The 26,687-nt window shown below is 50.2% G+C and overlaps 1 protein-coding gene across 4 annotated transcripts in view; it reads right to left on the bottom strand.

Moving 5' to 3' along the window:
- The window catches only part of LOC308587058 (sterol O-acyltransferase 1-like), a 99,628-nt gene that overhangs the window by 10,378 nt on the left and 62,563 nt on the right, over positions 1 to 26,687 (bottom strand). For all 4 annotated transcript variants that reach the window (XR_014008190.1, XM_081194440.1, XM_081194438.1 and 1 more), the window contains exons 9-12: positions 26,145 to 26,226; positions 18,341 to 18,386; positions 17,093 to 17,222; positions 13,758 to 13,855 (exon numbers count right to left, since the gene is read on the bottom strand). Coding sequence is in view for 3 of the 4 variants with exons in the window: in XM_081194440.1 (XP_081050566.1) it covers positions 13,758 to 13,855; positions 17,093 to 17,222; positions 18,341 to 18,386; positions 26,145 to 26,226 (356 nt within the window). In the remaining variant the exon portion in view is untranslated. The remainder of the gene's footprint in view (positions 1 to 13,757; positions 13,856 to 17,092; positions 17,223 to 18,340; positions 18,387 to 26,144; positions 26,227 to 26,687) is intronic.

Below are 26,687 nucleotides of genomic sequence, written 5' to 3'. Positions count from 1 at the left end.
TTCAAACATACATTTAATATCCCCTTTAGATGTCTGATAAGCCTTTTCAAAGCACACCAATCGGCAGTACTGGGTTTAGATACATGTTGGCTCAGAACATTTGTAGCACATGCAATGTCTGGCCTTGACCACTGGCTTAAATACAACAGTGATCCTATTTTTGAGTGATACAACTCAGGCTGATCAAATTCATCATCACACACTGTCTTTGGGAAATCTGGTGTTATGGGAGTCTGAACTGGCTTGCAGTTTTCCATGCCAAACTGCTCTATCAAATGAAGAATTTTCTCTTTCTGGCTCAATAGAAAGCTTCCATCAGCTTCCTGTCTTACTTCTACTCCCAAGTAATTGCTTACAGGCCCTAAGGCTTTAAGCTTAAACCTCTTTTCCAGTTGACGTGTGAGCTTCTGGATTTCATCTGTGGAACTCCCTGCTACAAGCAAATCATTAACAAAGACTAAGAGCATTAGATATTTGTTGCCTGTCCCCCTGGTGTACAGGCATGGATCAGCCACACTCCTTTTAAAACCAAGTTTTACAAGGGCTTTAAACACTGGTTCCAACACCTTCCACTTTGTTTGAGACCATAGACAGCCTTTTTTAAACACCAGACTGCACCATTCCCCTCTTCAAACCCAGGGGGTTGTCTCATTACCACTTCATGGTCTAAATTTGCATGCAGATATGCAGCATCAACATCAAAATGGTGCACTGCTAGTTGTCTTACAGCAGCAATGGAAAGCATTAAACGAAAAGTTTCACTCTTTACAGTGGGAGAAAACACTTCATCATAACTCTCCCTTTTAATCTGAGTGAATCCTCTGGCTACTAATCTGGCTCGAAAACGTGGTTCCCCAGATGCAAGGGTTTTCCTTTTATAAACCCTTCAGTCTTCTGTGGAAAAGGACCTATCACGTCACAATGGACAAGTTCTAAAACCTCTTTAGATACTCTGTCACTTTTAGAAGCCACAGGCTTCCTCTTAGATTTGGCCATTTTACATACATTGCAATCTAGGAAACAGTTACAGTTATTTACTCTTAGGTTCTTGCACACCTTTTGCATCTCTGAAAGCACACGGAAATTTGTGTGACCCAGTTTCCAGTGCAGTTCATGTACACACCCCTTATGAACGGGCAAATTATCCTGAACCACCTGGGCTGCTTTAACAGGCTTGTCCTGCATTACATATAACCCATTTTCCATCTTTGCATGGCCACATACCTGAGTTCCATTCTTTATCAGAAAACCATCCTGCGTGAACTTAACACTATACCCTGCTTTAATCAAACAGCTTACAGACAGTAAGCGACTGACCAACTGTACACCCATCACACTACCAGCTTTCACTAACCAACCAACCAACCCAACACCAAACAAACATTTCTCACTCTCTATATACAACTCGGTGCAGGCCGCTGACTCATGCTGACCCAGCTTTTTTAAGCATTAAAGAAACAGCGGCCAATTTTTAGCCGTGACAGAGCAATTGGCAATACAATCTCTATGAACATCTGGTGTACCGTTGCAATGTATAACTGAAATTCCCCAAGAGCTCATTTGCAGGCATTAAATCCTAACCTCCTCCTTCCCAAACAGCCACCCGGAGAATAAGTCACTGGTGTCCCAGTATTTGTAGCTACACTAGGTCTCCAAGGCTCAGATCCAAAATGATCAGAGCTAAATCAAATGTGACATTTTCTCTACATAAACACTAATTCAATGTGTGTGTGTGTGTGTGGGGGGGGGGGTAACCTGCAAACCACATTCAGAAAAGAGAAATATAGAAGGTAGTTGAAATTCAGAGGCCTTTTCTATCACTGTCCTCTAAACTGCTCAAACTAATCATTAATGGCCCCAAGTGGAAGCAGCAGCAGGATCAGAACACACATTTGTATGATCCCTTGGAATTATTCATTTATTTAACAACATGTGTATATATACTGCTTGACTACAAATAGAACCTCTGAGCATTATACATAAGGCATTAAAATTGCCAATAAAAGTTTAAAACATCAGATAAAATCAGCAGATAAGGTAAAACATATTAAGACACATTTCAATTTCTACATGTCTGGATAGGCAAAATGTTTTTAGCAGGTGCCAAAAGGAATATAGCAACACTTTATTGTGGACGTTTAAAGGTGCCAGTATAAAGGAAAATATAATGAAAATGATGTATAGATCGTTGTACAATGTTTGGATAAAATACAAAGATCTTTTAGAAAGGAAGACGCCCAGATGGCTTTCACCAATGGAGGCGAAGGCCCAGAAAAAGTTAAACACGGAAATCAAATGGCTGAGATACTCAGATTTATTATTGGAGGATAATGAAGGATACAAACTAAAACCATTTGATCAAGTTAAAGATAAGTTAAATTGGCTACATTACCTCCAGATTAATGAATTGTATAAACTAGATAAGAAAAATGGTTTTGCTTCTGAAAAATCCAAGTTGGAGACGGAGTTGCTGGAATCTAAAGTTAAAAATCTGTCTAAAATGCTGGAATAATACCTTCAATGTAAAATAGCAGAGATACGAGAATAATATACGCAATAAGAATGTGATGTATATACCAGCTACCAGGAGAGAGGGAAGTCAAGACTCGGCAGAGTCAAAGGGACGTTGTTGTTTAGTTGTTTAGTCGTGTCCGACTCTTCATGACCGGATGGACCAGAGCAGGCCAGGCACTTCTGTCTTCCACTGCCTCCCACAGTTCGGTCAAACTCATGCTGGTAGCTTCGAGAACACTGTCCAACCATCTCATCCTCTGTCGTCCGCTTCTCCTTGTGCCCTCCATCTTTCCCAACATCAGGGTCTTTTCTTTTCTTTTTTAATATAATATTTATTGTAAATTTTTGAAATTACAAAGAAAAAACAAAGCAGAAAAAGAAAATAGAAAAAACAAAGAAAAAACAAACCACCTCAAACAATACAAATTCAAAAAAACAAAAGTACACTGCAAACAAACAAAAATAAATCCATCATTCTCAAATCCTCAACTCTCATTACCTTCTTTCTTTGACCTCCTCCTCCTCCCTTTTTTTGTATCCTGGTTAATAATTATGCAGTAAATCCTTTCCATATTTTATAGTATTCTGTCATTACGTTACCTTAATCTATTTTCATCTTATCTTATAGAGAACCTTAAACACTTAAAACTTAAATCTTATTTTTACCGACTTCTCACAACCATAATATTCTTACCTAATTCTTTAAACATTTTTACTAGAGCCAAATAATTTCGTTACAACATTTTTCTAACATTCATCAATTTTATACAACAATCCTGATAATAAAAAGAGAAATAAAAACAATCCAATCTTCACCCAGCGTCCCTTCCTCCTGGTCCCGGGTTTTGTCAGTCCTTTTTATCCCATCGATCTAGCGCATTAACCTGGCAACCTTATATCCGAGGCCCTTAAATCTCTTCCATGTCCCTTCCGCAGCTCTTCTTCATATTCTCCTTTCACTCGTGGGAACTCCAGCTTGGTGATGTTTTTGACCCTTTTCAACAAATCAGCCCCTTTTCCATAGTCCAGACTCAACTCCATGTGGTATTTAAGAAGATGTTTCAGAATCCCTCCAAAATTGGGAGCCCCCACAGCTCCAAACATCTCACAGCCCACCAACATCAGGGTCTTTTCCAGGGAGTCTTCTCTTCTTGTGAGGTGGCCAGAGTATTGGAGCCTCAGCTTCACGATCTGTCCTTCCAGTGAGCACTCAAGGCTGATTTCCTTCAGAATGGATAGGTTTCACCTTCTTGCAGTCCTTGGGACTCTCAAGAGTCTCCTCCAGCACCATAATTCAAAAGCATCAATACTTTGGCGATTAGCCTTCTTTATGGTCCAGCTCTCACTTCCATACATCACTACTGGGAAAACCATAGCTTTAACTATACGGACCTTTGTTGGCAAGTTGATGTCTCTACTTTTCAAGATGCTGTCTAGGTTTGTCATTGCTTTTCTCCCAAGAAGCAGGCGTCTTTTAATTTCGTGCTGCTGTCACCATCTGCAGTGATCATGGAGCCCAAGAAAGTAAAATCTCTCACTGCCTCCATTTCTTCCCCTTCTATTTGCCAGGAGGTGATGGGACCAGTGGCCATGATCTTCGTTTTTTTGATGCTGAGCTTCAGACCATATTTTGCGCTCTCCTCTTTTACCCTTATTAAAAGGTTCTTTAATTCCTCCTCACTTTCTGCCATCAAGGTTGTGTCATCTGCATATCTGAGGTTGTTGATATTTCTTCCGGCAATCTTAATTCCGGCTAGGGATTCATCCAGCCCAGACTTTCGCATGATGAATTCTGCATATAAGTTAAATAAGCAGGGAGACAATATACAGCCTTGTCGTATTCCTTTCCTAATTTTGAACCAATCAGTTGTTCCATATCCAGTTCTAACTGTAGCTTCTTGTCCCACATAGAGATTTCTCAGGAGACAGATGAGGTGATCAGGCACTCCCATTTCTTTAAGAACCTGCCATAGTTTGCTGTGGTCAACACAGTCAAAGGCTTTTGCATAGTCAATGAAGCAGAAGTAGATGTCTTTCTGGAACTCTCTAGCTTTCTCCATAATCCAGCGCATGTTTGCAATTTGGTCTCTGGTTCCTCTGCCTCTTCTAAATCCAGCTTGCACTTCTGGGAGTTCTCGGTCCACATACTGCTTGAGCCTTCCTTGTAGAATTTTAAGCATAACCTTGCTAGCGTGTGAAATGAGTGCAATTGTGCAGTAGTTGGAGCAATCTTTGGCACTGCCCTTCTTTGGGATTGGGATGTAGACTGATCTTCTCCAGTCCTCTGGCCACTGTTTTCCAAACTTGCTGGCATATTGAGTGTAGCACCTTAACAGCATCATCTTTTAAAATTTTAAATACCGTATTTTTCGCCCTATAGGACGCACTTTTCCCCCTCCAAAAATGAAGGGGAAATCTGGGTGCGTCCTATGGGGCGAATGCAGGCTTTCGCTGAAGCTTGGAGAGCGAGAGGGGTCGGTGTGCACCGAACCCTCTCGCTCTACAGGCTTCAGGAAGACATCCGCAGCCTAGGCAGCCCTGCGGGAGTTCCCGCAGGGCTGTCTAGGCTGTGGATAGCAGCCTGCCGCCCGGCGTGACGGGCGCCCTGAAGCAGAGCGCCCCTCGCGCCGGGCAGACATCCGCAGCATGGGGAGCCCTGCAGGAGTTCCCTGCAGGGCTCCCCACGCTGCGGATAGCAGCTTGCCGCCCGGCGTGAGGAGCGCCCTGAAGCAGAGCGCCCCGCGCGCTGGGCAGACATCCGCAGCATGGGGAGCCCTGCAGGAGTTCCCCACAGGGCTCCCCACGCTGCAGATAGCAGGCTGCCGCCCGGCAGGCAGGGCACACTGAAGCAGAGCGCCCCACGCGCCGGGCAGACATCGGCCAGCCCCACAAGCTCGGGGGACAGCAGGGAGGCGCAGCACCGCCTACCCGCTGTTCCTCAACCTGGTTCGGTTTCCCCGACCTGGTTTTTTTTTGGGGGGGGGAATAAAGGAAATTTTTTCCCCTTTATTCCCCCCCCCAAAAAAAACTAGGTGCGTCCTATAGGACGGAGCGTCCTATGGGACTAAAAATACGGTAGTTCAGCTGGAATACCATCACTTCCACTGGCCTTGTTATTTGCAGTGCTTTCTAAGGCCCATTTGACTTCACTCTCCAGGATGTCTTGCACAAGGTCAGCAACCACACTATCTGGGGTGTACGAGCCATCCATATCTTTCTGGTATAATTCCTGTGTATTCTTGCCACCTCTTCTTGATGTCTTCTGCTTCTGTTAGGTCCTTACCACTTTGTCAAAGGGACTATATTGTGATAATTAGAATTGTTGGGAAAAGATTATATAAAGAAAATAATAAAAATTTATCTGAGAAAAAATCTGTCTAAAATGTATAAGTTACTGTTGGAGTGGCATACAAAGGATGAACAAGTTAAATCAGTAATGATAGATTGGGCAAGAGATGTAGGACATAACATAATGTTTGAGGATTGGGAAAGATTGTGGAAGAAAGGGGTTAAGTTCACTGCATGTACAATGTTAAAGGAGAATATAATGAAAATGATGTGTAGATGGTATTTAACCCGTTAAATTAGCAAAGATATATCATAATTGTGATAATTTATGTTGGAAATGTAAAGAAAAAGAAGGAACTTTTTATCACATGTGGTGGACCTGCCCCAAGGTGAAAGACTTCTGGGAAAAGATTTATAATGAATTGGAAAAAAAATGTTGAAATATACATTTATAAAGAAACCAGAGGCCTTTCTTCTTGGAATAATAAATTATTTTTGTATGCCACAACTGCCACTCGAATTTTATTAGTGAAAAAGTGAAAACGCAAGGATTACCTATGATGGAAGAATGGCAGATGAGGAGTTTTCAGAGCTAGCCGACCTAACTGGAAGAGTCCGTGACCAGACAGAGGAGGTGTATCAGGAAGAATGGACAAAATTTAATGATTATTTAGCTAAATGTATAAAATTAAATTCATCAGAAATAGCTTGCAGATATTTAATTGGCTTAGGATTTCATATAAGTTAAGTGATGAATCAATATGTTTAATTTTAAAACAATTAACAATGTTAATAAGTGTAATTTTAATAAGATTATTGTCAGGGGTTCAGGAGCAGAGGTGAGGGCAAGGGAGGAAACAGAGAGCGAGGGGGAGGAGGCAGAAGAAAAGATGAGTGATGACGACGACCCGAGATCTCCGAGTCTTTCCAGTGAATCAGAAGATTCACAGAAAGGAGCACCAGTGGCCAGAGCAAGGGGGGAGCCTAGGGGGACACCCCAGGAAGAAGGGTCCAGAGGGGGCTCAGAGGGGAGCAGTTGGAAATCGGGACCAGCGTCACCAACAGAGAGCAGGGGAGAAGAAGGGCGCCAGATATCAAGCGCTGGCAGCTCGCAACAGGAGGGAGGGCACGAGTCAGGAGTGGCCACACCTCCATCGGGGAGCGAAGAAACGGTCAGGCGGAAAGTGGAAGGTTGGGCGCGCGCGCCAAGTTCAAATGCACAGGAAGGTGGCGCAGTAAGCAGCCCGGAAAGGGAGCCAGGTCCTAAAGCCCGGCGCAAGGAGACAGGAGGGTCCGGGGGGTCCGCGTCAGAAGAGTCCCGGAAGGAAGAGACCACGGGGGGCAGAGGGACCCAGAGAAGAACGGTCAGGCGGAAAAGGTGGAGTAAAGCTAGGTTAGTAAGCTGGTGCACAGGGGGCGGAGACTCAGACGGAGCTTCGCCGGTCTAACCCTTAAGACGTAGAGTTGCGCGCAGCAGCTTGAGAATGGAAACTGTAACTCAATAAAGACTTTTATAAAGTGACCGCTGGCTAGCGTGATCCTCTGTGAGCTAGGATCTGGAAGCAGCTCTGACAGTAAGCTCCGTCTCCAGTTGTGGGCATCTACAGCCTCGCGGACAGGAGAGAAGGCGGGTGCCTACGACTCAGCTCACAAACGGCAGACAATATGACGGCCGAACAGCAGATAGGAGAACTCAGAGAAGCAGTGACACGACTGAATGCCGAGATACTTGCATCCAGGAAGAGAGAGGAGGACGCAGCTGCCGCCTACAGGGATCTCCAGGTCAGGTTGGAAGTGCTTACGAAGCAAGGGCAACTGACACCCAAACCGGAGGGGATTGGGTTGGGGAGAAGAACAGGCGGTCTAGTCTCTCACTTCGATGGGAATTTACAACAGTACCCCAACTTTAGAGCAGATGTACAGTGTGCACTGCAACTGCTGGACAAAGACTTTAGAGATGAGCAAGAAAAGGTGGGATTTATCATGTCCCATTTGCATGGAGATGCTAAAGCATGGCTGCGCAATTTGTGGAGAGATAAGGATCCGGCGCTCCAAACCGCGGATGCCTTTATTAAAGCGATGGATGGCTGCTTTTTGTCCAGCATAGACGTGGATCTTGCCAGGAAGGAGGTACATGGGCTGAAGCAAGGGAGGGCCAGCGTAAGACAGTACCATGCCCGCTTTTTTGCACTGGCCAGTGCCCTGGAATGGGACAGAGATTCAGCTCCAGTCAGAGACCTATTTTGGGAAGGATTGAACAGTGCGGTTAAAGACGAAATTGCAAGGGGGGAGAGACCCAGGACCACGCAGGAGGTCGTTCAGAGGGCGCTGGCAGTGGGAGTGAGGCTGGAGGAACGTCCATGGAGCAGGGACGAAGGGCGTGGAGGGCGCGAACCAGCGAGAGGGTTCTCCTTCGTTCCCAGGGAAGCTGCGCGTGCGCAATCCACGCCTCCGCCAGGAGGGGGAGCGGAACCGATGGAGGTTGGAGGTGCCAGGGCTCAGTCAGCAACCAGAGCCACAGCACCGGGAGCAGTCAAAGCGAAGCCTCCTAGAGGGAACAGGAAGTGTTACATCTGCGAAAGTCCGCAGCACATGGCGAAAGAGTGTCCCCAGAGGATCCACAAGCGCACTGCAGCCTCTGCGACGGTGACTGCAGCTACTCAGCACAGAGACACACAGCAGGGAAACGACGGAGTCTGGCTGGAGACAGAGGCACTGGGGCCCAGCCAGACGAGTCAGTAAAGCAGTCCCCAGAGATTTTGCAGCCCACAGACCCCCTCCCGCCCAAACCAGTAGTGCAGCTCACTGCATCGCTTCAGCTACCCAATGGCCTCACTCTAGACGTGCCAATCACCGTTGACTCAGGAAGCAATGCGGACTTTATAGGGCAGGACTTTGTCGATAAACACGCTATACAGCTGTTGCCTGCCACGCTGCCCCTGCAGGTCGTCACGGTGGATGGCAGGGAGCTGCTAGGGGGGCAGGTGGTGAAGCAAACGCCACCAATGGTGATGCGACTTGGAAATCACAGGGAAATCATCAGTTTTAATGTCACCAGACTGTCGGACACGCCTATTGTCTTGGGCATGAGTTGGCTGGACAGACACAGTCTGACGTTGGCTTGGTACCAGCGGCAGCTAGTCTTTGGCTCCTCATACTGCGCTGAGCACTGCATTCTGCCCCGGCAGGAGGGAGAGGAGGAGGAAGCGCGGCTGCAGCTGGGGACGCTGCAAGCAATCCCCCACAAATACGCGGGATTTTTAGAGGTCTTCTGCGAGAAGGAGGCGGACAAGCTACCCCCCCACAGATCATATGACTGCAAGATTGACCTACTGCCAGGGGCGGTGCTGCCCAAAGGGAAGCTGTATTCCATGTCTGAGGACGAACTACAGGAACTCAAAGAGTTCATAGATCATAATTTGGAGCGCGGTTTCATCCGAGAGTCCAAGGCAGTGGGGGGCAGTCCTGTATTCTTTGTTAAGAAGAAGGACACGCCCCAAAAAAGACTTGTAGTGGACTATCGCATTTTGAACAGTGTGACCAAGCCATCGGACTTCCCCATGCCCAGGATCGACGACCTCCTCGCGACGGTACGCAAGGGCCGCGTGTTCACCAAGTTGGACCTGCGTGGGGCGTACAACCTCATTCGCATGCGGGAGGGTGATGAGTGGAAGACAGCCATGTTCACGCCCCTGGGCACCTACGAATACAGAGTTATGCCTTTTGGATTGCAAAATGGCTCCCACTGTTTTCAAGCTTTCATGCATCACGTGCTGGCGGGGCTCCTCTACAAGACGTGTGTCTGCTTCTTGGATGACATCCTGATATTTTCTGAATCGCAGCAGGATCACGACAGACACGTCAAGGAAGTGCTGAGCAGACTGCAGCAGCATAGGCTTTACGCCAAGCTGGAAAAATGCCAGTTCGACGTGACGGAGGTGGATTTCCTCGGCTACAGGTTGTCAGACAAGGGGCTCGCCATGGACAGCGCCAAGGTTCGTGCAGTGTTGGACTGGAAGAGCCCGCGCAACCGGAAGGAGGTCCAGCGGTTTGTTGGATTTGCGAACTTCTATCGCAAGTTTATCAAGGGGTTCGCTATGCAAACAGCGGCCATCACGGACACGCTCAGTTCCAAGAAGAAGAAGTTCATCTGGACGGAACAGGCGGAGCAGTCCTTTCAGGCACTCAAGCGTCTCTTCGCGTCGGAAGAGCAGCTGTTGCATGTCAACCCCAGCAGGCCAATGAGGGTGGAGACGGACGCATCAGACAGAGCAGTGGGAGCAGTACTGTTGCAGCAAGACCCGCAGGGGGCTTGGAGGCCGGGAGCGTTTTACTCCAGGAAGCTCAGCAAGTCTGAACAGAACTACACCATCTGGGACAGGGAGTTGCTTGCCATTCATGCAGCATTCAAGGCGTGGAGGCACTTCCTGATCGGCGCCAAGCACACGGTGCAGGTCTGCACGGACCACAAGAATCTGGAGCACTGGCGCACGGCGCAGTTCCTGAACCAGAGGCAGATACGTTGGGCCGAATTCTTTGCAAACTTCGACTTCCGAATAGAGTATGTCCCGGGGGACACCAACGTCATGGCGGATGCCCTATCCCGTAAACCACAGTATCTGGAGGAGGCGACGCCAGCCGCTGCCATGCACATCTTCGCACCGACGGTGTGGGCGTGCGCTTCGGCTACAGTTGACCTGGATGCGGTGAGGAGAGCGTTGCAGGACGACTCCTTCGCACGAGCCAAGATGGCAGAGGCGCAAAGGGGTACGGCAGCGACCGGCGAGTTCCAGGTTCGCGATGGTTTACTCCTCCGTAAAGGGGCCATCTACGTGCCGGGGGACGATCTTCGCGCCAAGGTACTGCAGCAGTTGCACGACGCACCCACGGCCGGGCACTTTGGCACGGAGAAGACGATGGAATTAGTCGCCAGGGATTTCTGGTGGCCCAGAATGAGAGGGGAGGTCGCGGACTATGTGGCGAGGTGCGACACCTGCCAGAGGGCCAAACCAGTACACAGACCGCCGGCGGGACTGCTGGAACCGCTGCAAACCCCGTTCGAACCGTGGGAAAGAGTGGCCCTTGACTTTGTCACGGATCTGCCCAGCTCGAGGGGCAAGACGGCAGTGCTGGTGGTGGTGGACTTGTTCTCCAAGATGGCACATTTCATCCCGTGTGCGAAGGTGGCCACGGCGGAACAGACCGCCAAACTGTTCATAGATCACGTGTTCAAGGTTCACGGTCTGCCGCGGTCTATACTGTCCGACCGGGGGCGGCAGTTCATCTCGAACTTCTGGCAGAAGCTGATGGGCTTCCTGAACGTCAAGATCAACCTGGCTTCGGCTAGACACCCGCAGACCAACGGGCAAGCAGAGCGGGTCAATGCCATCATGCAGCAGTACCTGAGATGTTATGCTAATCAACAGCCTGCGACGTGGGTGGATTACCTGCCTCTCGCCGAGTTCGCATACAACAACACGAAGCACGTGTCCACGGGGGTAACGCCGTTCTTCGCCAACAACGGAAGGCACCCCAGAACTTTCCCGGGACTGGAAAGAATGGGGGAGGGGGAGCCGCAGACAGCGGATGCGTTCGCGTCGGAGTTGCAGGAGGTCCACGATCAGCTTCGGCGGCACCTGGAGCTGGCTAAACACGCATACAAGGTACAAGCGGACAGACACAGGAGGGTTGGCGAAGAGATCCATGTGGGAGACTGGGTCTGGTTAGCGGCCCACGCAGTGCCGGCCAGGTCGTTAGCGAAGAAGAAACTGGGGCATAAACAGCTGGGGCCCTACCAAGTCGAAGAGCAGGTCAACCCGGTGGCGTTCAGGCTGGTGCTTCCGGAGGGCTCCAGGATGCATCCGGTGTTCCACAGATCGGTGCTCACTCCCTACAAGGCACCTCACAGATTTCAGGAACCAGGAACGGCGCCGAGTCCGCTCCGAGAGGGAACCGAGCAAGGTGGAGTGGCACAGGAGGAGCCCATCAACGAAGTCACAGAGATTTTGGACTCCAGATGGGGGGAAGAGGGGGTTGAATACCTTCTCGCCAAGGAGGGCACCCCGGCCAGTGCCAACAGCTGGGTGCCGGGCTACGCTTTGGAGGAACCTCTGCTCAAAGACGAGTTTCATGCCCTCTTCCCACATAGACCCATGCCAGCAGACTTTTTCGACGACTGGCTTTTCACACCCACGCTTTCAGCCAGCACGTTCCAGGGGTTCGACTCGGACGAGGAACCGACACGAGACGCCCGTTCCCCGGGGGGGGGTCACCCTCGGGATCTGCCTCAGAACCCTTGTATTGGTGGGACGATAGACCAGAGGAGCAGTGGCGCAGGAAGTGGCTGGAGGGTCCCGGGCGAGCAACGCCTCCAGAAGGGACCGATGAAGAGACGGACATGGACGTGTTCGGGGACGACCCGGGTTTCGAGCACGGCGGCACAGAGATGGAAGCGGAGGTGACCGTTGTCGACGAGAGCAGGGAGGAAGAACCGGAAGCCTTCGGTTGGAGGCCCGCCACGGGAAGCGAACTGTATCCGACATTCGTCCCCATGACACGGCAGCACCCAGCTCCCGCACCGGAAGGAGGGGAGGGGGGAAGGGGGGGCTTCGAGGGGGGGATGGATGTCAGGGGTTCAGGAGCAGAGGCGAGGGCAAGGGAGGAAACAGAGAGCGAGGGGGAGGAGGCAGAAGAAAAGATGAGTGATGACGACGACCCGAGATCTCCGAGTCTTTCTAGTGAATCAGAAGATTCACAGAAAGGAGCACCAGTGGCCAGAGCAAGGGGGGAGCCTAGGGGGACACCCCAGGAAGAAGGGTCCAGAGGGGGCTCAGAGGGGAGCAGTTGGAAATCGGGACCAGCGTCACCAACAGAGAGCAGGGGAGAAGAAGGGCGCCAGGTATCAAGCGCTGGCAGCTCGCAACAGGAGGGAGGGCACGAGTCAGGAGTGGCCACACCTCCATCGGGGAGCGAAGAAACGGTCAGGCGGAAAGTGGAAGGTTGGGCGCGCGCGCCAAGTTCAAATGCACAGGAAGGTGGCGCAGTAAGCAGCCCGGAAAGGGAGCCAGGTCCTAAAGCCCGGCGCAAGGAGACAGGAGGGTCCGGGGGGTCCGCGTCAGAAGAGTCCCGGAAGGAAGAGACCACGGGGGGCAGAGGGACCCAGAGAAGAACGGTCAGGCGGAAAAGGTGGAGTAAAGCTAGGTTAGTAAGCTGGTGCACAGGGGGCGGAGACTCAGACGGAGCTTCGCCGGTCTAACCCTTAAGACGTAGAGTTGCGCGCAGCAGCTTGAGAATGGAAACTGTAACTCAATAAAGACTTTTATAAAGTGACCGCTGGCTAGCGTGATCCTCTGTGAGCTAGGATCTGGAAGCAGCTCTGACAATTATGATCCATGTTTATTTGTTTTTGTTTTGTTTATAATTTTGTGAAAATCAAGAATTTTTTTATATAAAAAAATAAAATAAAGGCGCCAGTATATGCCAATACTAAAAGAAGGCTGCAGGTGAGTTCTGCTAAATAATTTATAGAGTGGACATACTTTTCTTCCATGACGCCATACCCAAAACTATTTACATTTGTTTAAAAGTCACAGCAAGGTTAAAATTCTATCTAAAAAGCCCAGTAACACAACACATAGCAACAAATGCTTTTGAATCAGGAATGTCAACAGAAAAAAAGGCACAGGTTCCCTTTTTCACCAGAGGTAAAGGAATGTATTAACAGGTTGTCCAGAAAACTGATGGTATCTGATCGGCCTCTCTAGGCAGGAGAAACCTCATCAATGGCAAAATGACACTCTCTCTCTCTCTCTCTCTCTCTCTCTCTCTACATTTCTAGCAAATGGAGGGTTCCACGAACCAAGGTACACTCTAAAACTGATAGCAAATACTTCTTTGTGTGTTGTGTTTTGTGCATGTGTGAGTGAGAGATATCATGAGCCTTGCACATCAATTACCTTGTAGAACATTCTGTCAGCAAAGCGCAGCATCTCAGCAAAAGCATTCAGCCAGCAGTGAAGGAGTAAAAAAAATAAGATTAATGTCGACAATAAATCTGTGGAGCAATGAAGAAAACATGTATTTCAGGCAAATTTATTTCAATCATGTGGAGGGGGAAATGGCTTGCCCTCCCCCCTCTGTATTGCTCCCCAAGTTTCTATAAAGGCTCTAGAATAGCAAACACTTGAAATAGAAGCAATGAAAGTATTGATTGCCCTTGCTTAGGACAATATCTGAGGATGTTTGCTCTTGACCATTTGCTAATACAGTGTTGGGCAAAGGTTTGTTGATCTTATGCCACATATAAAGGTACCCCTGCCCGTACGGGCCAGTCGTGTCCGACTCTAGGGTTGCGCGCTCATCTCGCTTAAGAGGCCAGGAGCCGGCGCCGTCCGAAGACACTTCCGGGTCACGTGGCCAGCGTGACGAAGCTGCAACTGGCGAGCCAGCACCAGCGCAGCACACGGAAACACCGTTTACCTTCCCGCTATAAAGAGGTACCTATTTATCTACTTGCACTTAGGGGTGCTTTCGAACTGCTAGGTTGGCAGGAGCTGGGACCGAACGACGGGAGCTCACCCGGCTGCGGGGATTCGAACCGCCGACCTTACGATCAGCAAGTCCTAGGCATTGAGGTTTTACCCACAGCGGCACCTGCGTATATGCCACATATACTGTACTGCAAAAGCAAATGGCAGCAAATAAGCTAGCAAGGATAAGAAATGGGCTTAGCAATAAAGATCATTAAAGATTGTTAATGTGTAAATGTAAAGCTATGTATTTTAGTTGCTTTGGTCATATTTGCTAAGGTCTTAGTTAGCTTGAACCTTCATATACCATATTTTTCGCTCTATAAGACGCACCAGACCACAAGACGCACCTAGTTTTTGGAGGAGGAAAACAAGAAAAAATATATTCTGAATCTCAGAAGCCAGAACAGCAAGAGGGATCGCTGCGCAGTGAAAGCAGCAATCCCTCTTGCTGTTCTGGCTTCTGGGATAGCTGCGCAGCCTGCATTCGCTCCATAAGACGCACACACATTTCTCCTTACTTTTTAGGATGGAAAAAGTGAGTCTTATAGAGCAAAAAATAAAGTATATAAATAGAAGATGTATAATGTTGTGCTTCTGTTTTCAGGCCACGAACTGAGCAAGCAGACTTTCCCATCTCTCGGGGGGGGGGGACGACTCCATGAGGAATTTAAAAGATAAAAAATGAGTTTACCAAAAACAAACAAGCAAACAAACACTGGAGCCTTTCTGCTAGGGATTATATGGTTAGAAATCCCCAAAAAGGATGGTTAAGTTGTTTATGTATGTAACTACAGCAGCTAGGATTCTTTATGCTCAGAAATGGAAAGATAAAGAAGTCCTTACTAAAGAGGAATGGATAACACTGGTCAACAACAAATTTGTTGTCTGCGTTTTTTCAGTTGATTTAGGATGAATCTGATGCGCTGAATCCAAAAATCACATTGGTTTTGCTCAATCAGGTCAAGTTTCTGAGCTATGGCCACATGTCGTTTTTTTACGTTTTTGTTCACATGTACGATTGTGTGGAGCATTTTAGAAGAAGTTGGTGGGGGTAAAATGCCATGTCGAATAATTGTTTTGATTGGAAATGATTATTTTAATGACAAGAAGTATTCAGGTCCGATAGTCCTGGGTGATTATGTCAAAAGGGATCAGTTTGAAGTCATAAAACCTCAAAATCTTCCATAAATTGGTGCGGCAAAGCTTAAAGTTGGGGGATCAAAACTAAGTTAATCGTGATCTTCAATCAGCCCGTCGTCCTGTAGCTCATTGTGATGAAATTCCAGTGCCTATCTTCGGAGAACTTCCTGACATTAGTGATGAAGATGCTTCCAGTGTTGAAGGATATGAAGAAGAAGTAGTGGTTCTTGAAGATGATGCTCCACATCCATTTTCTCAAAAGGAGTTGAATGATCTAGTTCGCAACCTCAGCTTGTCAAAGGACTCTGCTGAACTGTTGGCATCCAGATTGAAGGAAAAAAAACCTCCTCTCTGACAGTGCTCGCATCAGCTTCTTCCGCAACAGGCATCAAGAGTACCTCCGTTTTTTCTCGGAAGAGAAGGACTTGGTGTACTGTGCAGATATTGTGCAGCTTCTGCTCAAGCTTGGAGTGCCACAGTACGAACCCAAAGATTGGAGACTGTTCATTGACAGCAGCAAGCGATCACTGAAATGTGTTCTGCTACACAACAGCAACCAGTTTGTCTCTATACCCCTGGCTCACTCGAGTACACTGAAGGAGAACTATGAAGCAGTGAAGTATGTGCTGGAGAAAATTGGTTATGATCAGCATAAGTAGTTTATTTGTGTTGACCTGAAGATGGTGAACTTTTTGTTGGGACAACAGTCTGGCTTCACCAAGTATCCATGTTTTCTGTGCATGTGGGATAGTAGGGACCGTGCTCAGCATTACACGAAGAAGGACTGGCCTGTGCGGGAGGAATTGGTGCCTTGCAAAAAAAGGAACGTCATCAACGACCCTCTGGTGGACAGAGACAGAATACTCTTCCCACCGCTGCACATCAAGCTTGGCACTCTTCCCTGGGGACCGCATTCAACAAGCAGGGAGCCACCGCTAAAAGGGTCCCTTTCCATGTTCCACCCTCCACTCCTCCCTAAGATATTTATGCAGTGACCAGGCTGGTTCACCAGCAGAGAGGAAGCCCTTCTGGTGTTGGGGTCCTGAGCCGCATGAGGATTTATAGGTCAAAACCAGCACTTTGAACTGAGTCCAGAAACTAACAACTGCTTGCATCCCCAACACAAGACTAAAAAGCAGAGTTGGATGAAGCAGGATCGCACCTTCTCCAGTCTACCAGGACTGATGTTACTAAGGAACATACTGCAAAAGGTGTTCAGAGAGAAGAGCAGGAGCTCAGTGGTAGTGAGGGCATGCAAAAGGTCAATCTGCAGCATCTCCAGGTAGAGCCAGGAAATGTTCCTTGTCTGGAAACCCTGGAGATCCACTCCTGGTCAGTGTGGACGACCCTGAGCTAGATGGGCCAATGGTCTGATCAGTGTAAGGCAACTTCCCATGTTCTCTCAGAACAGTGAGATTCACACTCAGCTTCAGCTGTTGCCCCAGGAACAGGTTTTCAGGAACCCTACAAGTCAGGGAACCACAAAGCTAAGATCATATATCCAACAGGCCATACACTGCCAGTTGTTGCCAATATCACCACTGTATCTGATTATTTATTTGTTGCTTAGAAAACTTCCAGAATTAAAAGGGGCCAGGGTGATACCCAAAAGCACTCACTTGGAAGCATGGTGTGCAAGATGCAAAGGGCCAGCCCTCGTACATTAAAGTGCTCTCCACCGTATTTCCGAAATGCAGGATAGGTGTATATTTCACTTATATAGTGCAAATAGAAGAGTGACGCAAGGGCCTAGACAGGAGTAAAAACAAAAGCCCCTGATTATAAAAGTAGCACAGGAGGAATCCGTAAGAGAGAAAGCTGATCTCAGTTACCAATATGCACAGATCTAAGCTGAGTAAAGATCATACATTTAACGCACATGACATTCCCCAAAGAATCCTCAGACATGCACTTTAACCACCACCCCCGAGCTCTAATTCCCAGCACCCTTAATAAACTGCAGTTCCCAAGATTCTTTGTGGGGGGAGCCAGGTGCTTTAAATGTCCGGTGTGTATGCAGCCGTAGGCAACAGCTGACCAGTCGTTTCAGTGCCACTACGATAGTCCGTGCTTCTTTCAGATAAACGGCATTCCACGTGGGCTCCACCATGTGCAGAATTACCATGCCAGCAGTTGGGAGGCCTGGGTAGGTGCGCTGCTGGCATGTGTATATGTGGAGGGGCCCAGGTGGAACACCTGCTTTACCGACAGCAGCTGCCGTGGTAGCGGTTTCATTGTCCTGCAAGGAGCAGGTCCCACGAGCAGAGACTGATTAACAGACTATCTTTTTATCCAAGATTGTCCTTTGAACTTTTAGGATATGTGACACTGCACGGTTAGCCCAGCCCAGGGGAGGACTATGTCTCCATTTGAGAAATATGACCGTGCTTGAAATTAGCTGATCTGCTTCACTCAGCAAAATAAAAATACAGTCTACAGATGCTGCACTGTTCATAATTTCCTAAACTCTGGAAAATGTTTACAGATGATAAGAGGACTAGCACACAGGCATCGGTTAAAAGTCAGTTTAGGAAGGCTTGTCATTTAGTACTATTGTATCCTGAGAAGTGAAACTGTTTTATTTATCTTACAATGGGAAGGTGTGTTTGTCATTAGTTTAGGGGTAATTATTCATTCAGTGATCCAAATCTAAGGGAATAGGATGCAATTCCAGGTGAACAGGCATGGAAGCTTCAGAAAGCATTGTGCCTATTTTTTTAATGCCAAAATAAAAATAAGTAATACAGGCTTGTGCACTCCAGTAGGCTAGTACATATTTTTATGAACCAGTAACTCTTATCAGCTTTCAAGGCTATGTAATTATCTGCAGAAACACAGAAATCCCCAAAGGAACAGAAATATCTAACCTGTGCAAACATGGTAGCTACATAGCTCCATCTTATTGTAGGAGTTCTGAAAAGAAAAGGAAATCACAGTCATTACACCTAAATCAAGATAAGAGCTTGCTTGGCATCAACTGAAACCTAATTTGTGAGAATTTTACAAACTGCTAGACAGCAAATCACTTTGAGTTACTTTCCATGATAAAAGCAACTAATAAGTGCAAAAGAAATAATAATAGCAGAGCTGATGTAGTCTGCAGTAAACACAATCCAATTTCTATTCCAGAACACCAAATATTTAAAGTAAGAAAGTCTGTTTGCTGGTTATGATTTTGCTCAAATGGCATGTGTCAGAGCTGCTTCAAGATCCTAGCTCACAGAGGATCACGCTAGCCAGCGGTCATTAAGTAAAAGTCTTTATTGAATTACAGTTTCCATTCTCACGCTGCTGTCTGCAACTCTACGTCTACTAGCTAGATCGGCGAGGCTCCGTCTGAGTCTCCGCCCCGTGCGCACCAACTTAATATCCTAGCCTTGCTCCACCTTTTCCTCCTGACTGTCCTCCTCTGGGTCCCTCTACCCCCCGGGGCTTCTTCCTTCCGGGATTCTTCTGACGCTGACCCGGACCCTTCTGCCTCCTTGCGCCGGGCTTTAGGACCTGGTTCCCTTTCGGGGCTGCTCACTGCGCCGCCTTCCTCTGCATTTGAACTTGGCGCGCGCGCCCAACCTTCCACTTTCCTCTTAACCGTTTCTTCGCTCCCCGATGGAGGTGTGGCCACTCCTGACTCCTGCCCTCCCTCCTGTGGTGAGCTGCCAGCGCTTCCCCCCTGGCTCCTTTCCTCTTCCCTGCTTCCTGGCGGTGACGCTGGTCCCGATTTCCAGCTGCTCCCCCCTGAGTCTCCTCTGGCTCTATCTTCCTGGGGTGCCTCCCTAGACTCCCCCCTTGCCCTGGCCACTGGTGCTCCTTTCTGTGAATCCTCTGATTCACTGGAAAGACTGGGAGATCTCGGGTCGTCGTCATCACTCATCCTTTCCTCTGTCTCCTCCCCTTCGCTCTCTGTTTCCTCCCTTGCCCGTGCCTCTGCACCTAAACCCCTGACATCCATCCCCCCCTCGAAGCCCCCCATTCCCCCCTCCCCTCCTTCCGGTGCTGGAGCTGGGGGCTGCTGTTGCAAAGGGACGAACGTCGGATATCGGTCGCTTCCCGTGGCAGGCCTCCATCGGAACTCTTCCGGGTCTTCCTCTCTGCTCTCGTTGACGACAGTCACCTCCTCTTCCATCTCTGTGCCGCCGTGCTCGAAACCAGGGTCGTCCCCGAAAATGTCCATGTCCGTCTCTCCCGCACTTCCTCCAGGCGGCGTTGCTCGGCCGGAACAGTCCAGCCACTTCCTGCGGAACTGCTCCTCCGGCCTATCGTCCCACCAATACGAGGGTTCTGAGACAGATCCCGAGGGTGACCCCTCCGGGGAACGGACGTCTCGTGTTGGTTCCTCGTCCGAGTCGAACCCCCTGAACGTGCTGTCCGAAAGCGTGGGCGTGAAAAGCCAGTCGTCGAAAAAGTCTGCTGGCATAGGTCTATGTGGGAAGAGGGCATGAAACTCGTCTTTGAGCAGAGGTTCGTCTAAAGCGTAGCCCGGCACCCAGCTGTTCGCACTGGCCGGGGTGCCCTCCCTGGCGAGAAAGTATTCTACTCCCTCTTCCCCCCATCTGGAGTCCAAAATCTCCGTGACTTCGTTGATGCGCTCCTCCTGTGCCACTCCCGCGTGCCCCGTTCCTTCTCTGAGCGGACTCGGCGCCGTTCCGGGTTCCTGGAACCTGTGCGGTGCCTTGTAGGGAGTGAGCACCGATCTGTGGAACACCGGATGCATTCTGGAACCCTCCGGAAGCGCCAGCCTGAAAGCCACCGGGTTGACCTGCTCTTCGACTTGGTATGGCCCCAGTTGTTTATGCCCTAGTTTCTTCTTGGCCAACGACCTGGCCGGCACTGCGTGGGCTGCTAACCAGACCCAGTCTCCCACGTGGAGCTCTTCGCCAACCCTTCTGTGTTTGTCCGCTTGTACCTTGTATGCGTGTTTAGCCAGCTCCAGGTGGCGCCGCAGCTGATCGTGGACTTCCTGCAGCTCCGACGCGAACGCATCTGCTGACTGCGGCTCCCCTTCTCCCCTGCATTCCAGTCCCGGGAAGGTTCTAGGGTGCCGCCCGTTGTTGGCGAAGAACGGCGTGACGCCCGTGGATACGTGCTTCGTGTTGTTGTAGGCAAACTCTGCAAGCGGCAGGTAATCCACCCACGTCGCAGGCTGTTGGTTTGCATAACATCTCAGGTACTGCTGCATGATGGCATTGGCTCGCTCCGCTTGCCCGTTGGTCTGCGGGTGTCTCGCTGACGCCAGATTGATCTTGACGTTTAGGAAGCCCATCAGCTTCTGCCAGAAGTTCGAGATGAACTGCCGCCCGCGGTCGGACAGAATAGACCGTGGCAGACCGTGAACCTTGAACACGTGGTCTATGAACAGTTTGGCGGTTTGCTCTGCCGTGGCCACCTTAGCACACGGAATGAAATGCGCCATCTTGGAGAACAGGTCCACAACCACCAACACTGCCGTCTTGCCCCTTGAGCTGGGCAGATCCGTGACAAAGTCCAGAGCCACCCTTTCCCAAGGTTCGACCGGAGTTTGCAGCGGCTCCAACAGTCCAGCCGGCGGTTTGTGCACCGGCTTTGCCCTCTGGCAGGTGTCACACCTCGCCACGTAGTCTGCGACCTCCCCTCTCATTCCAGGCCACCAGAAATCCCTGGCTACTAATTCCACCGTCTTCTCCTTGCCAAAGTGCCCGGCCGTGGGTGCGTCGTGCAGCTGCTGTAGCACCTTGGCTCGAAGTTCGTCACCCGGCACGTAGATGGCCCCTTTACGGATGAGCAATCCATCTCGTAGCTGGAAACCGTCGGCCGCTGCCTTGCCCCCTCGCACCTCTGCCATCTTCGTTTGTGCGAAGGAGTCCCCCTGCAACGCTCGCCGCACCGCCTCTAGGTCCACGGTCGCCGCGGCGCACGCCCACACTGTCGGTGCAAAGATGTGCATGGCGGCCGCTGGTGTTGCGTCCTCCAGATACTGTGGCTTGCGGGAGAGAGCGTCTGCCATGATGTTGGTGTCCCCCGGGACATACTCTATTCGGAAGTCGAAGTCCGCAAAGAACTCAGCCCAACGTATCTGCCTCTGGTTCAGGAACTGTGCCGTGCGCCAGTGTTCCAGATTCTTGTGGTCCGTGCAAACCTGCACCGTGTGCTTGGCGCCGATCAGAAAGTGCCTCCACGCCTTGAACGCTGCATGAATGGCCAGCAACTCTCTGTCCCATATGGTGTAGTTCTGCTCGGACTTGCTGAGCTTCCTGGAGTAAAACGCTCCCGGCCGCCACACGCCCTGCGGGTCCTTCTGCAGCAGGACCGCCCCCACTGCTCTGTCCGAAGCGTCTGTCTCCACCCTCATCGGCATGCTGGGGTTGACATGAAGCAACTGCTCTTCCGACGCGAAGAGACGCTTGAGGGCCTGAAAGGACTGCTCCGCCTGCTCTGTCCAGTTGAACTTCTTCTTCTTGGAGCTAAGGGTGTCAGTGATGGCCGCCGTCTGCATCGCGAAGCCCTTGATAAACTTGCGATAGAAGTTCGCAAAGCCGACAAACCGTTGGACCTCCTTCCGGTTGCGTGGGCTCTTCCAATCCAACACTGCTCGAACCTTGGCGCTGTCCATGGCGAGCCCCTTGTCAGACAGCTTGTAGCCCAGAAAATCCACCTCCGGCACGTCAAATTGGCACTTCTCCAGCTTGGCGTAGAGCCTGTGTTGCTTTAGCCTGCCCAGCACTTCCTTGACGTGCTTGTCATGTTCTTGCTGCGACTCCGAAAAGATCAGGATGTCATCCAAGAAACAGACGCACGTCTTGTAGAGAAGTCCCGCCAACACGTGATGCATAAATGCTTGAAAAACGTGAGCGCCATTTTGCAGTCCAAAAGGCATAACTCTGTATTCGTAGGTACCCAGTGGCGTGAACATGGCTGTCTTCCACTCATCACCCTCCCGCATGCGAATGAGGTTGTACGCCCCCCGCAGGTCCAACTTGGTGAACACCTTTCCCTTCCGTACCTTCGCCAGGAGGTCGTCGATGCGGGGCATGGGGAAGTCCGACGGCTTGGTCACACTGTTCAAAATCCTGTAATCCACTACGAGTCTTTTTTGGGGCGTGTCTCGCTTCTTAACAAAGAATACAGGACTGCCCCCCGCTGCCTTAGACTCCCGGATGAAACCGCGCTCCAAATTATGATCGATGAAGTCTTTGAGTTCCTGCAGTTCGTCCTCAGACATGGAATACAGCTTCCCTTTAGGCAGCGCCGCCCCCGGCAGCAGGTCAATTTTGCAGTCATATGGTCTGTGAGGGGGTAGCCTGTCCGCCTCCTTCTCGCAGAAAACTTCCAGAAATTCTGCGTACTTGTGGGGAATCGCTTGCAGCGTGCCTAGCAGCAGCTGTGACTCCTCTTCCTCTCCTTCCTGCCTGGGTACGATGCAGTGTTCAGCACAAAAGGAAGAGCCGAAGACCAGCTGCCTCTGGAACCAAGCCATCGTTGGGCTGTGCTTGTCCAGCCAACTCATGCCCAAGACAATGGGCGTGTCAGACAGTTGAGTGACGTTGAAGCTGATGACTTCCCTGTGATTCCCAAGTCGCATCACCATTGGTGGCGTCTGCTTCACCACTTGCCCCCCTAGCAGCTCCCTGCCATCCACCGTGACAACCTGCAGGGGCAGTGTGGCCGGCAGCAACTGCACAGCGTGCCTGTCGACAAATTCCTGCCCTATAAAGTCCGCGTTGCTGCCGGAGTCGATGGTGATTGGCACGTCCATGGTGATTCCATTGGGCAGCTGGAGAGATGCTGTGAGCCTCACTACTGGTTTGGGCGGGAGGGGGTTCACCGGCTGTAAAATTTCTGGGGACTGCGTCACTAACACGTCTGGCTGGGCCCCAGTGCCTCTTCCTCCAGCCAGACATCGTCGTTTCCCTGCTGTGGTCCTCCCTGCTGCGTTGCTGCAGTCACCATTGCTGAGGCTGCAGTAAGCTTGTGGTGCCTCTGGGGACACTCTTTCGCCATATGCCCTGGCTGCTCACAGACGTAACACTTCCTGGTCCCTCTAGGAGGCTTCGCCTTCACTGCTGCCGGTGCCAGGGCTCTGGTTGCTGACTGAGCCCTTGCACCTCCAACCTCCATAGGTTCGGCTCCTCCTCCTGGCGGAGGCGTGGATTGCGCCCGCGCTGCTTCTCTGGGAAAGAAGGAGGGGCCCCCGGCTGGTTCGCGCCCTCCACGCCCTTCGTCCTTGCTCCACGGACGTCCTTCCAGCCTCACTCCCACTGCCAGTGCCCTCTGAACGACCTCCTGGGTGGTTCGGGGTCTCTCCCCCCTCGCTATCTCATCTTTAATCGAGTTGTGCAGTCCCTCCCAAAAGAGGTCTCTTACAGGAGCCGAATCTCTGTCCCATTCCAGGGCGCTGACCAAGGCGAAAAAGCGGGCATGATACTGTCTGACGCTGGCCCTCCCTTGTCTCAGCCCATGCACCTCCTTCCGTGCAAGATCAATGTCAATACTTGATAAGAAACACCCATCCATCGCTTTAATAAAGGCATCCGCATTCTGGAGCGCCGGATCGTTATCTCTCCATAAATTGCGCAACCATGCTTTCGCCTCCCCATGCAGATGGGACATGATGAACCCCACTCTCTCCTGTTCATCTCTAAAGTCTTTATGCAACAGTTGCAGTGCGCACAGTACGTCGGCTCTAAAGTTGGGATACTGTTGCAGGTTCCCATCGAAGTGAGAGAGCAGCCCGCCTGTCCGTCTCGCCAACCCAATTCCCTCCTGCCGGGGTGTTTGCTTTGCCAGTACGTCTAACCTGACCTGGAGATCCCTGCAGGCGGCAGCTGCCTCGTCCTCTCTCTTCCTGGATGCGAGAACCTCGGCGTTCAGTTGTGCCACTGCTTTTCTGAGGTCCTCTATCTGCTGCTCAGCCGTCATGTCTCCTGCCGTTCGTGAGCTCGCTAGTGGGCGCCTGTTTCTCTCCCCTCCTCGAGGCTGCAGATGCCCACAATGTAGTGACGGAGCCTACTGTCTGAGCTGCTTCAAGATCCTAGCTCACAGAGGATCACGCTAGCCAGCGGTCATTAAGTAAAAGTCTTTATTGAATTACAGTTTCCATTCTCACGCTGCTGTCTGCAACTCTACGTCTACTAGCTAGATCGGCGAGGCTCCGTCTGAGTCTCCGCCCCGTGCGCACCAACTTAATATCCTAGCCTTGCTCCACCTTTTCCTCCTGACTGTCCTCCTCTGGGTCCCTCTACCCCCCGGGGCTTCTTCCTTCCGGGATTCTTCTGACGCTGACCCGGACCCTTCTGCCTCCTTGCGCCGGGCTTTAGGACCTGGTTCCCTTTCGGGGCTGCTCACTGCGCCGCCTTCCTCTGCATTTGAACTTGGCGCGCGCGCCCAACCTTCCACTTTCCTCTTAACCGTTTCTTCGCTCCCCGATGGAGGTGTGGCCACTCCTGACTCCTGCCCTCCCTCCTGTGGTGAGCTGCCAGCGCTTCCCCCCTGGCTCCTTTCCTCTTCCCTGCTTCCTGGCGGTGACGCTGGTCCCGATTTCCAGCTGCTCCCCCCTGAGTCTCCTCTGGCTCTATCTTCCTGGGGTGCCTCCCTAGACTCCCCCCTTGCCCTGGCCACTGGTGCTCCTTTCTGTGAATCCTCTGATTCACTGGAAAGACTGGGAGATCTCGGGTCGTCGTCATCACTCATCCTTTCCTCTGTCTCCTCCCCTTCGCTCTCTGTTTCCTCCCTTGCCCGTGCCTCTGCACCTAAACCCCTGACAGCATGCTTTACTAAATGTGCAGCTGCACTATTATTTTTTTAACAGTTCGTTATTTTGCATGAAGAAGGAGAGGAGTAGTTGAGGGCAACAGGATATACAGACTGCAGAATATGGAATACTATGAAAAATAGAAAGACAACCCCGTACTGTATAACACAGCAACTTCTACAAAGGAACTCTAGAACCTTATATATAAAAAACCCATCAAAACCCATGAAGTGTAGAATATCTTAAAGCCAAAATGGTCAGACTCAGCACCTGTTACTGGAACCAGAAGCAAAAAGTACTGGTGTGCTCAAAAGAGATATGCATTGAACCAATGCATTTTGGATCCTACTAGGCCTGCTCCGGGAAAATTCAGAGAAACAAATGGTTGTCTTCAACTAACCTTTACTCAGAGAAGACCCACTGAAATTCAGGACCATGAGTTAAGTTAGAGACCCAGCAGTGGGTAGGGTCAGAGGCAAAAGTGGGTAGTGCAATAGACAGAGAGGCTCAGAGGCCAGTGGTGTAGCGTGGGTTGCCTGGGGCCGTGCGGAGAGGTTGGGTGGGAGGGAGGGAAACACATTCAACTGCCTAATACTATCCGCATCACCCAGGAGACATAAGAAGAGTCGTTCTGTGGTCTGGAGAGGTCACTCTGGTTCACATGGAGAAGCTGTTTTCAATGGACCCCAGCGACAGAATGTGCAGTTATATTGAGGCTGCCCCGAGTGTTAAACTTTTGCATCCATAACAATTTTGCACTCAGGGCAACTGTGACTGTGACCCCACCATGCTACGCCACTGCAGAGGACTGCACCTGCCCCCTGGGCCTGAGGTTCCCAACCTGTGTGTTATGCCCTCCATTATGAAGCATGCATCCAGTCCAACCTCACCATCACAATGGCTATAAGAACTGCCAAGTCACAATGGAGCAACTACGTTGACATTACCGGGGATAGGCATCTCTGTAAATAAGGGTGGGAGCAAAGAGGAAATACAGGTACTGGGAAACTTTAGGAACTTGGACGGTGTCTGAAAAAGCAGAAGGGAGAGAGTCGTTTAGTACCAGATAATGCCACACAGTAAAAAATAAACCCACAGGGTTCCATCCTATTTTCTATGGGTCTCAAACTGTTCATTAATGCTTGAGTTTAGCAGTAATAAATTTATACAATTTCTCAGTCCAAGGAGATGGTTTGTATGCCATTCTTATTCTACTTTTTTTTTTACAATGAGTAAGGCAAGTCTGTGACAAGCCCCTCATCTCTAGTCCACCCCAGGTTTAACGCCCTCCCACCCCAAATAAGCCCCCTATTGTCAGAGCACTTTCCCCTGTTCCACTAAACCCAGGATTCTCTTATATCCTTTGCAAGATGTTATGCTATTCCAATAAGCATTAGAAGACTGACAAGTTGCATGGTATTGGTAATCTTGCAAAACATGCATTGGTAATCTTGCAAAAAATCTTGCCCATACACACATTCTTCTGAACT

Source organism: Podarcis bocagei (genome assembly GCF_964188305.1).
Source record: "Podarcis bocagei genome assembly, chromosome: 5".
Lineage (NCBI taxonomy): Eukaryota > Metazoa > Chordata > Lepidosauria > Squamata > Lacertidae > Podarcis > Podarcis bocagei.
Note: the sequence above shows the minus strand (reverse complement) of the source record. Positions and strands in the feature narration are given on the sequence as shown.